Below are 16,552 nucleotides of genomic sequence, written 5' to 3'. Positions count from 1 at the left end.
GTCCATATATACCTTAATTTATTAACATTAATTGTATTTTCATAATTAAACAAAAATTAATTTTTTTTTTATGTATAATTATTTTATTATTTTTAAGAAAATCCTTTTTTTTTTTTACCAATGAAATGTAAAAAAAAAAATCAAATTAGAAATGCTTCTAAATAAAAGCAAAGTTCACAAAATTTTAATTTTGGCTTTTTTTTCAGAGAGTCAAATTCAACACTGCACCAGCGCTGACCACTAAAATACTGTGGTATCTGATTTTTTATTTTGATGCACAAAAAAGGCAGCAAAAATCCAAATTACAAATAAAGATAATAGGCTACTTCACTTCAATGGCATGGTGGGCCAATTGTTAGGGCATCTCTTGTCTACATCATTTCTGTGATTTCTATAATAAAAAAAATCTAAACAACTAATCATATAATCACAACTGATAGCAAAGCGCCTTTGAGGGCGTCAACGAGTAATGCATTTTTCAAATCCAAGGTACTTAACAGAGCTCTTTAGCGCTACTAGAGCAATTGCATATGGTTTGATAGGTAGCTGTAAAATACACCTAAAGGCTAGGTTTGCATGCTAATAATAATAAAAATAAATAAATAAAAAATATATGTTGAGTGGGATGAGAAAAGGTCAAGGATAAAGTCATAAGAATATCACACATGTGACAATGAAGCATGCAGTTCTGTGGTTTGGAGGGGAAGATTGATGCCTGCATCTCTGGCAAACATGAGGCTCAGTTTATAGTAAGCGTACTTATACTGCCACCATGTGGTCACATGCCATATAATCAACTGTGAATCTTGCTCTACAACCAAGAGTGGAATTTGAATTTGTGAGAGGCTGATCTGAGGAATACAACGGCGAGTTAGTGTAAGTTGACAAGACACTAAAGAGGAGGAAAGTCTGTTGTTTGCTTCTGGCCTTTTCATGAGGTAAATTGGATGTCTGACTGACCTTATCAATGGACTCTGGCCCCAAACCTCCTAACTGCTAGCATTTACAGCTCAAAGGTTAATGGAAGGAGCTGGAGCCAGACTGAAGGTTATGGATGGAGCTCTCAGCTTCCTGCCAGCTCTGACTTCAGACAACAAGCACACCCTCATGTCTCCAGCTCAGAGGAATTGCAAACTCACCTAAATGAGATTTAATGAGACTTGTGAAAGGATATTTATCTTCGGATTTGCAACAATACAGTGGTTGCATTGATAGGCTGTACTATACAAATGGCATTTAGCATGATAAATAGGTTAGCTTTTAGAGCAGATGGTAGTCTGTCAAAAGAGTTTGTCTGAGTTTTGCAGATTACAAATGCTATTAATATATATTTGAGTTTGAATCCTTGATTTGATTTCATATTTAAATGATAAAAAACAAATTCCCTTTTCATTGCAGTTTAATGATATAGTTGCTGTAAGGAAATAACGTCTCAGGTTACTTATGTAACCATGGTTCCCTGAGCTATTTATACTATAGTCGCACCGGTAGTGACATCATGGCTGTCGCCGGCCAACGAGTTGGTGTTTTTTCAATGTATGCTTCAGACACGGGTCACGACGAGGCGTTCCCCATAGCGACCCCTAGAGGACGCAGTTCGAAGTTCCCATGAAAGGGAACTTCACTTGAAGAGGGATGAATTAAGAAATGGTTTAAATATTTCTCAAAATGATGAAGTGTCTTTCGATATATAAATAGCACCAGGTGCAGTCCCAAAATCAGATAGGCACTTCGTTTTATTTAAAGTTTAAAGTTTATATTAAAAATATACTATTTCAAGTCTTCTTATTATAACACACACATCCAATCTCCAAAGCGCTTGTCCTATATAAGGTTGCAGGGATGCTGGAGCCTATCCCAGCTTCTCATGCCGAAGGCATGGAATCACCCCAAATGGAAGGCCAGTAAATTAATATTTTAACTTGTAATTAAATTAATTATGCTTTCATAATGTCATGAATGATATTCTTGCATTGCTCTATGCTGACAAAGAGGGCACCAGTCACACTGAAAAAAATGAAACATCGCTATCTGCTGGTCTAGTGTCACACCAGCATCTACCTTGAACTTCAAAAGATATTATGCACATAGGCTACAAGTAATACATATAATCTCATTTTACAGTAGTGTACAGTACATATATCTTAAACAAATTTGTACATACAAATGCATATGAATGTTTTTGTATATACAACTTTGTATGTACAAGTATATGTTTCTGTAACGCTCAACTGTTAAACTCTCAGCATTGTCAGAAAATCAGCAGTTTCTCATTACAGATGAACATAAGCTGAGCTTGTTCTCATTTGACAAATATGAAGATTTGTGTAAGGAGGACAGGTAAGTAAATTGACAAATGGTTGAAGGAAAAAGATCTAGCTTAAATACATTAAGAAAAATTAATTGACAAATGGGAACAGACAAGGACAGAGAAGCGTAAAGAAAATAAATGAGCAAAATATACTAAAAGTATGAAAAATTAAGGAATACAATCAGATTCAAATTATATTATTATAACAATTTTAAAATTATTTGCTATTCCATTTTTTAAACATCCTGTTCTTGGTCTTAAAGCCGCATGTAGGCCTATGAATGTATGTATGAAAAGTTTTTAAAGGAAGTTTCTTATGCTCACGTGGGCTACATTTATTTGACCAAAAATAATATATTTTATTTTAATATGTTTGAATAGAAAATTCAAAAGAACAACATTTGTCAGAAATGGAATCTTTTGTGAAATTATAAATGTCTTGGATCAATTTAATGTCCTTACTGATTAAAAAAAAAAATCTTATTTACACACACACACACACACATCATCTAAAAAACAAGCCTGCTGACTAGTCTGACTGAAAAGTGAAATGATGTCACTAATGTGAGATCCTATGACTAACTAGGCAACTGACTAAATAATCACACCTAGCAAATTAATGAGAAAATTATATCAGATCACCATTAATTTCAGCCTCAAAGACATGCATATAACCTATAATATTGCATCATATAACCTGATTTCCAATTGTATTATTCATTTCAATGATTTAACCTACAGCTATTTAAACATTTAAAATGATATATGTGTAATTATAGAACAGTTAAATGGTGCTTCCCCTTGGCCAAGCGAGGGGCACATTTTAAAATGAGACATGACTCAGGGTCTCAGGCAGTATGACATCCCATCCCCCAACTCGACAGCTGCCACACGGTGTGACAGGACCCTGCTTCCAGCCAACCCTGTGATCCCGAAATCACATGCCCTTGTGTCCACTCTATTTGTCATTTTCCATCTTTATTAATTCATCATTCAATCACGTATCGGCATCGAATGTCTGTTCTCTACGGAGCTTGAATATTAACTGGACGGGATGGAAGGGATAGACTGACTAAAGCTCTCCAGCATCCTCCCTCCCTCCCTCTCTCTCCTCATAATTCCACGCCCTAGCAGATACACAGACACCAGCAGACACAGTCCGGGAAATCTCAGCAGACACGCCATCCTCCTCTCTTTCTACCAGCCAGTGGATACAGCCACTTTGTGCTCTACGGTAAGTCTTTTATCCATCATAACAATAACCGACCTCCTTTCTCTGCATGTGGCTTGTGGGTTTTAGCATGAATAATGTGACGACTGGAGATGGCAAATCCACATTGGCTATAGTTGCAGCAGCCAGAGTGAAGAGAGATAGAGGGATATAGAAAAAATGGATGGCTATTTCTCCTGTGAGGCAGACACTGCAGTCTAGCATGTGAGGAAAAAGGCTGCCTGCATGCTAAAATGGAACAAAGAACAAAGACATCATAAAGGAAGAAAGGGCATCTGGTGAAAGTAAAGGGGGAAGATAGATGTTAAGATGCATTGAGAGTTAGTGAGAGCTAGGTGGGCGGTTAGCATTGGAACATGATACATGCATGCTCGAACACACGTGTGCTACATGCTACCATCACACACACATGTACAGAGAAAATGGAAGCATTTCTTCCCTTAGCATCCGACTGACTTTTCTCAAAAGCAGAGCACTCTTGAAATGTAGCATTTTGGTGGTTTAACATTTAAAATAATCATAATATCTAGCTGTTTTAATAATAAAAAAAAGCTTTGAAATGAGCCTTGCTGTGAAATGGCTAAAATAATAGGTGAAGAAACAGCATGCAAGATTCCTTTATGAAACGCTACAAAAGACAAAAGCAAGGTCAGTGCTCTGTAAGTCACATCTGTCATCTCTACTGACAGCAATCATGTCTGACAAGCCAGACCTCACAGAAATCGCCAAGTTTGACAAAACCAAGCTGAAGAAGACTGAGACAAAAGAGAAGAACCCTCTGCCCACCAAAGAGAGTGAGTGTCTGTTACATTACAGCATTCAGTGTGTCCAGTCAGTTTGGGTGTGGTGTAGGTCTCTCTTTTCTCCCCCATCTGCCTTTCTCTCCTCTGCAGTGATCTGTCTACCTTCTCTCTTTATTTATTGTTTTGTTTCAGCCATTTCTTTCTCTTCCATCTTATATACCTTTCTCTGTTTTTCTTCCACTCTCACTCTGGTCAGTCTTTTTTTCAGCTTCTTATGTCAGCAGATGGGTGTCAGCTCAAAGTCCTCCATCAGCATTGCAGTGCAGACCTAAGCCTGCTTGCAGAATTTCCCATGTGAATAAGCATCTTATTTGCAATATTGCCACGCTCCCTCATCCATCAAACACATTCTCTCTCTCTCTCGCTCTCTCTCTCTCTCTCTCTCTCTCTCTCTCTCTTAAGAAGCTTTACTGGCACAATAAAGGCATTTACTAATCTAAAGCATTTATATTTCATCTCTTTCTGTTTTCAGCTATCGAGCAGGAGAGGAAAGGCGATGCCACCCCTTGACCTAAGAGACAAGGAGAAGACAAGCACAAGACATGTTCTTCTGACATGACAGATTTTACAATTCCTATTTCTGTTTAAAGGGTGCTATTGCCCCATGTGATGCATGGTTACCATTGCGATTGGAGTCACTGGGGCCTATGAATGGGAGTGTGATGAAGGGGGAAGACTTGAGACAGGGTTAAAATAGATATTTTACCAAATTCTGTTTAGTGCATTTTTTTAAAGGGTTTCTTCATGAAATAAAGACAAATGAAATGTAAAACAAATAAAATACCAAATATGACTCCTCTTCAAAAAAAGACTTTTCTTTAGGTGTAAGTACATGATTATTCAAAACACAAAGTCAAAGCCTTTTTTGCTCACCAAGGCTGAATTTATTTGATCAAAAATACAGTAAAAATATTATTACAATTTAAAATAATATTTTAAAACGTCATTTATTTTTGTGATGGCAAAGCAACCATTACTCTATTCTTCAGTGTTACATGATCCTTCAGAAATCATTCTAATGTAGTGATCTGGGGCTGAAGTAACATTTCTTCGTATTATCAGTGTTGAAACATTTGTGCTACTTAATGTTTTTGTGGAAATGTTTATACTTTTTTTTTTTTTTTTTTACAATATACTTTGATGAATAGAAAATAGTTAAAAAGAACTGTATTTATTGGAAAATAATTTAGTAACAAGTCTTTACTGTCACTTTTGATCAAATTAATAAATCCTTGATGAATAAAATAATTATTTCTTTTGTCAAAAATCCTACTGAATACAAACCTTTAATGGTACTGTAATTCATGAACCTCACTCTCTCAGGCACCAATGGTGGGGTAAGTTGTCACAATGTGAACAGGTTTGAGAAAAATACTCTTGAATTAAAATATATCGCAATAATCACCTGACTTGAAATAAATATATAGGCTATGGCATCTAACTTGTTGAAGTTGATGTAGAAGGCAAAGATATGTGTTAGAAAGCATAAGATTTTTAGTAGTAGTTATAGAAATACAGGATTAATTAAGTGTTTACTTAGAACATATTTTAGTTTTCAACCTGGCATAAACTTACAGAATGGTGCTAATAAAAGTAAACAACCAAACGTGTGTAGCCTATTATAAAAACGTAAAATAAACGGGTTTGTTTTGTGGTGTGGCCAACAGGGGCGCCACTATTAATAATAGCCTGATTATGTCACACCTGAAGCCACTTAGGGTATTATTGCTCATTGCGTTAGAATGATATGCTCAACGGCATGAGATACCTTCATCCAACCAATGAGTTAAAATAGCGCTGAGAAAAGTTCGTCTTCACGTCAGGTCATATAGCTACACCGCGGCTCAAACATCGTTGATTATCCGATACTACATGTATTTTACAGGGCTATTCGTGTTTTTACAATTAACACCTGCTGATGAGGTGCTAGAGGACGCGCCTAGATCTCCTTTGAACTCAATTATGGCTGAGATGTTATTGAGAAGCGCGGCTGCGCTCTGGCGTCACTGTTCCTGCCACCCATCTACCGCACTCAGAACACCACAGTGCTTCTCCGACCCTTATCGTCTTTTATGACCAATTTATCTCTCTCGAAATCTGACATAACTAAAACCAATAAAGTAAGCTGCTAACGACTTAAAAACAAATAAAAAGTAAAATGTCTTTAATTGGTTTAAATAGCCTATGTTGCTCGTGTAAACACCCAATAAACTGGTCCTTTTCGCAGAATATAGTGCATAGAAAGGTCAGAAGAGGGTAGCCTATACGTTCCCGAATCTGCGGAATTATTAATAGAAGACATTTTTTGTTGCATTTCAGATTTGTCTGAAGTTAATTAAAAAGGGAGCGTTGGAATCAGTTTTTCACAAAATCTTTAAATCACCAAAGCATTTGTATTTTAAACGCATATTACAGTGAAAGTCATATTGTTATGAGACAAAATTATGCAGAGCATTTTTATTTTAAGGTCATTTTTTTATATATAAGGCCAAAATCTTTGACCATTTTCTGAAATATTAAGTTTATTCAGGTCAAATAATACAATTTATGATTTTACACATTTCTCACAAAAACAAAACACGTCTCACAGAACTTGTCATATGTGTTTTATATTTAATTAATCACAAAACAAGGCGAAAAGCCTTAACACAGCATAGGCTAATGAACTGCACCTGAGCTTCTGTGAGTGACTCCTCAAAATGGATCATCTGTGCAGCAAGGTGAGCCATGATATCAGGCTGATATGGGGAGTAAACGCTGTGATTGACCTTCTAGATTTTTTTTTTTAAAACTCGCTGTGGTGATAATCTAGCCATTTTTAATGGTTACTTTGTGATTATTCTTTCTTGTTAGTCACATGAATTAAAGCGTGAAAGTAAGCGATGTGCCATTGCCCTCAGTTCCATAAAACCATTCTGAGATATCTGCGACAGAACGTTTATGGCACGACGGTCCCGTTTTGGGTTAGGTCCGCTTGTACAAGATCATTGTTTAATACGGGTTTGTTTTGTAACAAGTAGGTGTGGGTATTTGGGTTTCAGGCACCTTGTAGACTTGATGATACCGATGTCCAATTAGTGGGGATTATCCTCACTTGCGCGTCCCTCCATTGTCTTCCAGCCAGCAGCATTGGTTAAACCATTATCCGACCATCACATAAATGCTGTTTTGAAAAGAGATTTTGAGTGGCTAACGATTTGATTCGAAGATGTCAATACGTGGTTTCAACAATTAATCTTCGACGAGCAACAATTTATAAAAAAATCACATCTCCGTATAGCGTATTATTTAATCGCAAAAGTCATCGAAAGGAAAATGATGAAATATAATCGTTCTCTTGATTATCCTTTTGTTTACATTGTTCAGCTGTTGTCGATCCACTAGTGACAAATAATAACTTAGTGTGAATTGGCTTGTGTTTTGAATTAGTCTTACATGACACATGATTGAATTGTCAACAGTAGGCCTGCCTAATCACTAAGTTATGAAAAAGTTGCCCTATTATTAAAAACTATGACATGTCTCTCTCTTTTTTTTTTTTTTTTTACTTTTTAAGCACTGGAGGAGTAGCCTACCTTTTTTCGATAAACCAAAGACATGGGCAACTTAAAATGTATCCATTCTCACTCGAGTCCTATGGGTCAAATGATCGAATAAACCGTAGGCTATATCATATAATTTTTTTGCAGACTTCAAGCGATGCCATAGAAGAACCATTTTTGGTTCCACAAAGAACTATTCAGTCAAAGGTTCTTTAAAGAACCATCTCTTTCTTACCTCTTTATAATCTGAAGAACCTTTTTTCGCCACAAAGAACCTTTTCTGAAACAGAAAGGTTCTTCAGATGTTAAAGGTTCTTTATGGAACCATTTAGACAAAAAGGTTCTTCTATGGCATCGTGAAGCACCTTTATTTTTAAGAGTGTAGTAGGCTACCTATGATATGTTGCACTCTATAATACATCCAACTACATTTCCAGACATTTCTCACACCAGAGCTGTTCCCAGGGTATCAGCTGGTCTTCTATTAACACCAGAGTGTTAGAGCCGTAGAAGTGTTACATGTTATTTGCATGGCCCTTAGCGAACGGAGCCGAATGATTTTATGGCTTTCTGTATACAATGTAGAGCAACCCCTTACGTTTCAGTGTCATTTCCCGGTAAAACACTTTCCCAAAACGTGAAAAGCCAAGACTCAAATAAAGGACATCTATAAAGTCAAGAAGCTTAAATAAACCAAAAGGAATTTAAAATGTTAAATGATGTATGACTATACAGGTTATATTGTGTAAAGCCTATTTGTGTACTTTATTGTGTATAGTATTATTTCTAAACGAATAAACCCTTATTTTAAAAAGGCAGATAAAAGGGCTATTCTGATGCAAAAATGCATGTCCAGTGGTACATGTCCAATACGGAATCAACATTCAGCATATTCATCAATACACTACACAACACCTTCCACGAGTTAATGGATATTAGACGAACAATCTGATGGCTTTGGACAGTCCAATTCATTTAAATTGTCTTTCAAATACACAAATGGTAACACATTAAAGTGGCAAAGGGATTTTGAACGGATAGCAACTAACTAACTTGAACTAGTCGGGTAAAAAAAATAGTTAAACATACTGAGACGATCGCTTAATGAAAGATAGAATGAAGGGCTTAGTGAAAAGTGTTAAAGCTTTGAAGTGCGGTTAAGGCCGCACAATGCCAGTGACCCCCTCGACGTCTTTTCACAGCGAATTGTCAAAGGTTCGGAGATGCCTGTCACTCAAAGTTGGCGACAGGTATAAATGCCTTGCTCGTTCGAACACTGAGTCACTTGTCTTCTGTCTCTTCCTGGGTATCCATCTCAGTGTTTGTGCCTTGCATCTCCACAAGAAGGGTGCATTGAAGAATCAGGGGTCGCTCACGCAGCAATGAACCCTTGCCAGCTTTTGGCATCGTTGGTGATGTCTATGTGCTGTCACATACTGTCGACAACAGCATGGTACAGACATTTTTTATAGAATATTCGAAATAGCTTATTATATTTCAGTTGTTTTGTCACTGGTATTTATTTACAAAACTTGTTAACGCATGCTTTTTTCTCGCTCTTTTTTTTCAAGGTCGGTGAATAACTTCCTGATGACAGGACCAAAGGTAATTTAAGTTTTCCTATCTATGTCAGATAAATATATATATATATATTTTAAATATGTTACTTTGTATATCGTACAGTGTCTAATTAATGTTCGTCTTTTACGTTCATCAGGCTTACCTTACATACACCAGCAGTGTGCAGGCTGGGGCTCAGAGTGGTATTGAAGAGTGTAAACATCAGTTCGCATGGGACAGGTGGAACTGTCCCGAAAACGCACTGCAGTTATCTACACATAACGGTCTGCGAAGTGGTAAGCACTATTAAAATCAGATTATGCATTCTGCTTCAATTTTTCACTTAAAAAAAATGAAGGTTTTACAGCCTTGTGTGTGAGAACATTTTTTTGAATTCCAAGTTTTGCTTTTTTTTTTAACTTTTTGCACAAAAACCTATATTGCAACAGCAAGAACTTGCAAACACTAACTGTTCCAGCTTTAACGTTTTACTTTGAAAATGCATTGAATTGAACATGTTCTAATAATATCTTTATTATTACTTTTATTAGCCACCAGAGAGACCGCTTTTGTTCATGCCATAAGTGCTGCTGGAGTTATGTACACTTTGACAAAGAACTGTAGCATGGGGGACTTCGATAACTGTGGCTGTGACGACTCCAAGATAGGAAAAATGGGTAAGACATTTTTATTATTTATTAATATGCTTTTATCTGTAATTCAAATTATGTAATGCTTTCAGACCAATAACATTAGACTGTTTTCTTCTTTCAAAGGTGGTCGTGGTTGGGTTTGGGGAGGCTGCAGTGACAATGTTGACTTTGGAGAAAGAATCGCTAAAAAATTTGTGGACGCGCTGGAAAATGGTCACGACTCTCGCGCTGCAGTCAACCTGCACAACAACGAAGCTGGTCGACTTGTGAGTATAATTGTATTCTCTTATTTATCTACTTTCTCCAGTCAAACGAAACACTTTTTATTGCGGCATGTGGGTGCGTATGGCTAATGTGAAACTTTATATATTTCAGGCTGTCAAAGCAACTCTCAAAAGGACCTGTAAGTGTCATGGTGTATCTGGAAGCTGCAGTATTCAGACATGTTGGATGCAGCTGGCTGACTTCAGAGATATCGGTAACTATCTGAAAATCAAACACGATCAAGCACAGAAGCTGGAGATGGACAAAATACGGATGAGGGCTGGTAACAGCGCGGACAATCGCGGCGCAATCGCGGACACGTTCAGCACCGTTGCGCGCACAGAACTCATTTATATGGAAGATGCTCCAGACTACTGCGTGAAAAACCTCAGCCTGGGACAACATGGAACAGAAGGCAGGGAATGCCTACAAAGCGGAAAGAATCTTTCTCAGTGGGAGAAGAGAAGCTGCAGGCGGCTCTGCCACGAATGTGGTCTGAAAGTTGAAGAGAGGAGGATAGAGACTGTGAGCAGCTGTAACTGTAAATTTCACTGGTGTTGCACAGTCAAATGCGAAACATGCACTCAGACTGTAACCAAGTATTTTTGCGCAAAAAGGCACAAAAACCGTCGGCCGCACAACAATTCACGAAGAAGACAGCATGCGCGTAATAGATAAACTCATCTTTGCAAATATATTAACTTGTATATTTATATTTTATGAGATTTTAAGATATGCAGCTTTTTGTCTTACTGTTTATTATTCTGCACATTGCTATAAGGAGAAATGTCAATTCGAACCCTATTAGACACAAGGGCTTTCTCGTTCCCACTGTCAATTGAATTGGTCACATACTAAGTTCTCATTTCACATAGACCTAAGTTCATTGTTTGCACTTTTTCGTTATCGACATTAGATCACAGATTTGGTTACTTACAATTATGTTGAAAAGTTGTTTTGAATATTTGTACCATGTTTTTTTCTCGCACATATCACTTGACAGTGTGTAATGTTTCACATGGGGCTTGAAGTGTTGTGTTTTTATGGAACTTATTTAAGGCAATTATTTTTTAACTATCACATTGTGTTTATATGTATTAAATTGACTTATTTTGTCGTGGGAATCACATTAAATATTTAAAACTAAATTACAGTCTCCGAGTGGTCAATTTCATTGCGCATGTTTGACATCTGGTTCAAATGTTTATTGGTGAATAAACGGTGCAAAATCACTCCCAATCACACTATGCATCAGCTCCAACGACTTTGGGACCCTGCCCGCGGAGAGAGAATAAACTGTAGTGTATTGATATCCTTTGAAGTGCATTGGAGGCGTTTCCTTGACCTGGCTGGTGACTGTAGACCAATAGTATTCTGACCCTGTTGGGAGGAGTATAAAATGCATGAAGGCACATCACTTTCTCGAAACAGTACATTGTCTGCTTTATCGCTGTGGATCTAAGATAATGGCTTATTTCTTCCTTTGTTTTTTTTTATTCTTTATTTGCGACAAGGCTCTCCCTGGGCACACATGGTGAGGCTGCATTAGCGAATTATTACCAGCTGTTGTAATGTAAACATAATTGCTGTTGTTAACATAACGCGTATTTTATTTTGCCTTTTGTTTCCATAGGAAAATGAACAATTTGCTGATGACTGGACCAAAGGTAATCTATTTTCTTAGCTTTGAAAAAAAAGCGAAAAAGATATTGAGGATTTTGATGTGATACAAAAAAAAACACACCACAAAACCAGATGATATTGTTTTATTTTATTTTTTATTTTTTTTGTATCACATCAAAATCCTCAATATCTTTCTCTTATCTTCTTCCTATAGGCTTATCTTACCTATGCCAGTAGTGTGCAGGTGGGTGCGCAAAGCGGAATACGTGAGTGCAAACATCAGTTTGCTTGGGACAGGTGGAACTGCCCAGACAGCGCGCTGCAACTTTCTACTCACAAAGGCTTCAGAAGTGGTAAGATATGCTCATACATGTGAGCTGTTTATCTCTAAAAACGTAAAACAACAATAAAAATTACATATTAATTCTCTCAACTTCTTTAGCAACGAGGGAGACGTCATTTGTCCACGCAATAAGCGCAGCTGGCGTTATGTACACTTTAACCAGAAACTGCAGTCTTGGAGATCTGGACGACTGCGGATGTGACAGTTCGAGAAACGGCAAACTCGGTAAGAACATTACTATATATTCACATGCTAATAAACTAATTTTAAACAGAAGATACTACAACCTTGTTTATGTATCAACAATGCAATAAAAGTTAAGTATTTGCTGTTTAACACAGTCACGACACGTTGATCTAATGGGGTAAACTGTTCATTTCAGGGGGTCGTGGTTGGCTTTGGGGAGGATGTAGCGACAATGTGGATTTTGGCGAGAGAATTTCTAAACAATATGTGGATGCGCTTGAGACTGGACAAGACTCTCGAGCTGCAGTTAATCTTCATAATAATGAAGCTGGACGTTTGGTTAGTTGAGTTGAGGAATATTTTTCATATCAAAGTTTTAATACTTTTTTTGACGAAGAAAAACATCTGACATAAACAGTATTAAATGAATCTAAAATCCAGTATTAAAAATTAAACGAAAATAGCCTATCATACAGCTCCGCTAGGAGGCGCCATTTTTATTTATTGTTATGTTTATTTAATTTTATTTATATAAATTCTCTACTACTGTGCTGTTCTGAACTGTATTTGTTTCGCCAACTAATTTTTGTGGTTAATGAGACGTTGTTTGAAAATATTTGTGACATGTTTATATGTACCTAAAAAGAATAGGCTTACATACACATAAGGTCTGTAAATTAACAATAGCCTACTTCGTGTTCTAGGCTGTAAAGGCTACCATGAAGAGGATCTGTAGGTGCCATGGTATGTCAGAAAGTTGCACAATGCAAACGTGCTGGATGCAGCTTTCTGATTTCCGTGAGATTGGCAATTACCTTAAAGTGAAGCACGACCAGGCCCAGAAACTCGAAATGGACAAGAGACGAATGCGCGCGGCCAACAGCGCAGACAACCGCGTGGCCATGGCAGACACTTTCGGCTCCATCGCCCGGTCTGAGCTCATATATCTGGAGGATTCGCCGGATTATTGCGCCAAGAACCTGAGCCTCGGGCTTCCTGGCACGGAGGGTCGGGAGTGCGTGCAACACGGGGAAAGTCTCACGCAGTGGGAAAGGAGAAGCTGCCGCAGGCTGTGCCATGAGTGCGGTCTGCGGGTGGAGGAGAGGCGCACAGAGATAGTGAGTAGCTGCAATTGCAAGTTCCACTGGTGCTGCACAGTAAAGTGCGAGAACTGCTCTCAGGTCACTGTCAAACACGTTTGCGCACGGAGACACGGAGGCCACGGACACCAAAGACGCAGATCTCGAGGACCAAAATAACCCCAAACCCTCCAACAAACTCTTTTCTCACGAGAACACCTCCACCGGCACTTTTTAATTAATATTTGCCATTTCTGTATATGATTATATATTAAAGTATTTTAATAAAACTGAGAAATTGAAATTGCTTGTGGTCTCGTTTATTCTTTGTTTATCAACAAGTCCAAATCATTCAATAACCTAATTATGAACAGTGGCTATTCCTGTATGTTGAACATATAAACAGGAATGTATAAATATGAAAATGCAGTTGAAATCTATTGCAAAATAGGCAACATAAATTATGAAGAAAGAAACATGAACATAGATTAGATATGAATGAAAATGCTAAATATAGGCTAGTTTAGATATGAATGAACATGCTTTTTTTCCATAGTTGCTTGGTGTTTAAAATATTTCTGGTCATTCAGGGTTTCTGTGAAAAAGACCAACAATTTTAAAGACCAAGATTAAGAACACGCTTAAAGTTAGGCTACTTGAGTGTAAAATGGTTTTTTTTTCTACTTAACATTAACTCACAATAGTTAAAGTCGACTTCTCTTTTTGCTCCCGTCTTCCCTCAGAAAATTTCGAAAATTCAGCAACCATAAATTGTACTCCCGTTGCCTGCGTTCCTAGATCAAAACGACGGTGAAAGATGGCAGAGGCTTTGCATGGTTTTAAAACAAGGTTACAATACAAACAAATACTAGTATTTTCTTTGCGCTGTCTGTGATTAAGCAAAGCAAACTTCCTAAATGTAATTATTGCACAGAATATCGGGGACGAAATAAGTAGCCTAATTAAATAAGTGATTATCAATTATGATGGTTGCTACGTTCCTATCTATCACATGCTGCACATGTCATTTGAGCGCTGTATCCCAGACACGCGCCGTCAGAGAGAGACAAAAAACCTTGAAAAGTAATGATAGAGGTCTCAATTAGTACTACAGTATAGAGCGTTTATTTAATGAATACTCTTTAAGGGATTAACTTTGTCACACTTGGTCCTAGGCGCCTCCCTTGCCTAGAGTCTAGCGCACTTTGATATGCGGACAGTATGGCCAGTATGCTACCCGGGTGACAAAAGTGTAGACAAAGCCCGTAGGAAACGCCACCGCTGGAAGGTGTTTGGCATGTTAATCCGCGTTACCGCTGTGTTGGTGTACATAATCACACCTGCGGAAGTCACCGCGATGCATGTACATAAATCAAAGGGAAGGAGCTAAATTCCATTATTAGTCACGTTACGAGGTTGAGGACACATTTAAATTGTAAAACCAGGCCTAGGCTACTTCGTGTGTCAACATAGAGTGATTATGTTTTACCAAATTGGATGTTATGGCCTAATCATGACATTTGTATTTATATAATTTATCAGCAGATTTCTCACTTGGTTTGCCTATTACTTGACACATAGTCAATTTACTCAGTGGGACATGCCATAAATCTGCCAAATTGTCTGGCCTGATGAATGATGGGATATTGGCTCCAGTGGGGGGTCTTGACTTAGAGGACAGGGGGTGGGACTCTCAAAATACTGTATGTTACAGTGAGTTCATTTACTTCCCTTGGCTACTTTGAAGCCTATCAACAGAAAACTGCTTTGCTTTCTTTTGTTACAATTTGGATCAAATGAGGACAAATAAGGATATTCCAGATATTGAAAAGGAGAAATCTTAAAAAACGTATAAATCTAGTTAAAAATTGCCAAGTTCAAACATTTTATCAAAGTAAAATATATGTAGCCTAGGCACACACATATATATATATATATATATATATATAAACATACAGAGAAATGTTATTCAAAGTACTCCAATCAACAGAAACAAACTATTCACTCACCACAGAATACCTATTTGCCTTTCAGGATGCTATGTTTTTTTTCCCAAGCCACCCTGCTGAGCTGTGATGAATAAGGAACAAAGTGGCCATCCCCTCAAATACAGTACCATGTTGTTGTCATCTCAGCCATGACCCCCGTTTCCATCCCCTCCTTGTCTCTTATTTTACCGACCTTTCATATGGATAGAATCAGGTTGTAATCTAGTGCAGCCCTTTGGTTTAGCCACTTCAAAACCTCAGCACCAACAGTGATCCCAGTCTGTTCCACTCCACAAAAGACCTATTTCCTTTTAGCTTAAGGATTCCACTTGCGCATGACAAAGACAAGGAATGCGCTGTTTCTTCATCAGAAGAACTGCCACACTCTATTTCAAGCTACGTACTGACTCCCTGACTTGTTTGTCATTCATTAGAGGTTTCTGGCACTAGGTTTTCTTTTACAAGATAGGTTTGTACTCCTATGCCTCCTACACTGAAAAAAAAATTGGTGTAGAATTAGTCACTCAGAAATTGCTAGTAAATTTCACAAATTATTACAGAGAATCATTAAGTAACACTGAATCAAATGTGAAATTTTGAAGTAGAAAGACTGAAAGAGTATTGTCTTGTAAAATTTACTCCAATTACCTTTTATTGTTTTATTTACAACTTTGTCAAAAAACTTTGTCATTTTTTTTTTTTTTTTAGATATTTTGGGTCTCAGGTTTCTTAAATATCCTAAAATATGTATAACCTCAAGTTTGGAAACATTGTAAAGCACATTCTGAAAAAAAAAAAACATCATGGCAATCAAGAATTCATTTAGCTCCAATGATTATACGGTTGACCATAAATGGTGGCCCAATTAAGTGTGGTCATCTTTAATTTATCTTTAACACCTAAAACATTCACAACGAACGTTCCTTCTGCATTTTATTGGCTACAAGCTGCCAGCCCTATGTAAAGCAC

The 16,552-nt window shown here is 37.4% G+C and overlaps 2 protein-coding genes across 3 annotated transcripts; both read left to right on the top strand.

The window, feature by feature from the left end:
* Positions 1-6,116: 6,116 nt before the first annotated feature.
* On the top strand, positions 6,117-11,512 carry LOC107669111 (protein Wnt-8a). 2 transcript variants are annotated; one of them, XM_016461234.1, is made up of 7 exons: positions 6,117-6,168; positions 9,207-9,340; positions 9,459-9,492; positions 9,605-9,743; positions 9,999-10,124; positions 10,224-10,366; positions 10,476-11,512. In XM_016461234.1, exons 2-7 carry the CDS (start codon positions 9,270-9,272, stop codon positions 11,040-11,042), a joined length of 1,080 nt encoding a protein of 359 aa, XP_016316720.1. In that variant the 5' UTR covers positions 6,117-6,168; positions 9,207-9,269; the 3' UTR covers positions 11,043-11,512. The 2 variants fall into 2 exon arrangements, with proteins under 2 accessions (XP_016316720.1, XP_016316719.1); XM_016461233.1 differs by lacking the exon at positions 6,117-6,168 and adding an exon at positions 6,999-7,065.
* LOC107669112 (protein Wnt-8a-like) lies at positions 6,997-13,818 on the top strand. The gene is made up of 6 exons (XM_016461235.1): positions 6,997-7,065; positions 11,998-12,031; positions 12,202-12,340; positions 12,430-12,555; positions 12,713-12,855; positions 13,221-13,818. The coding sequence occupies exons 2-6, from the start codon at positions 12,002-12,004 to the stop codon at positions 13,773-13,775; spliced, it is 993 nt and encodes a 330-aa protein (XP_016316721.1). The 5' UTR covers positions 6,997-7,065; positions 11,998-12,001; the 3' UTR covers positions 13,776-13,818.
* The last annotated feature ends 2,734 nt before the right edge of the window (positions 13,819-16,552 follow it).

Source organism: Sinocyclocheilus anshuiensis, unplaced genomic scaffold (genome assembly GCF_001515605.1).
Source record: "Sinocyclocheilus anshuiensis isolate Anshui unplaced genomic scaffold, SAMN03320099.WGS_v1.1 scaffold124, whole genome shotgun sequence".
NCBI classification, from domain to species: Eukaryota; Metazoa; Chordata; class Actinopteri; order Cypriniformes; family Cyprinidae; genus Sinocyclocheilus; species Sinocyclocheilus anshuiensis.
Note: the sequence above shows the minus strand (reverse complement) of the source record. Positions and strands in the feature narration are given on the sequence as shown.

Bases quoted from the DNA above. Each gene is read 5' to 3' on its own strand.
- LOC107669111 (XM_016461233.1), top strand. From the start codon at position 7,045: ATGGATCATCTGTGCAGCAAG. The intron at 9,744-9,998 runs GTAAGCACTATT...TACTTTTATTAG, and splicing joins ACATAACGGTCTGCGAAGTG to CCACCAGAGAGACCGCTTTT. The intron at 10,367-10,475 runs GTGAGTATAATT...TATATATTTCAG, and splicing joins ACAACGAAGCTGGTCGACTT to GCTGTCAAAGCAACTCTCAA.
- LOC107669112 (XM_016461235.1), top strand. From the start codon at position 12,002: ATGAACAATTTGCTGATGACTGGACCAAAG. The intron at 12,032-12,201 runs GTAATCTATTTT...TTCTTCCTATAG, and splicing joins TGCTGATGACTGGACCAAAG to GCTTATCTTACCTATGCCAG. The intron at 12,341-12,429 runs GTAAGATATGCT...CAACTTCTTTAG, and splicing joins TCACAAAGGCTTCAGAAGTG to CAACGAGGGAGACGTCATTT.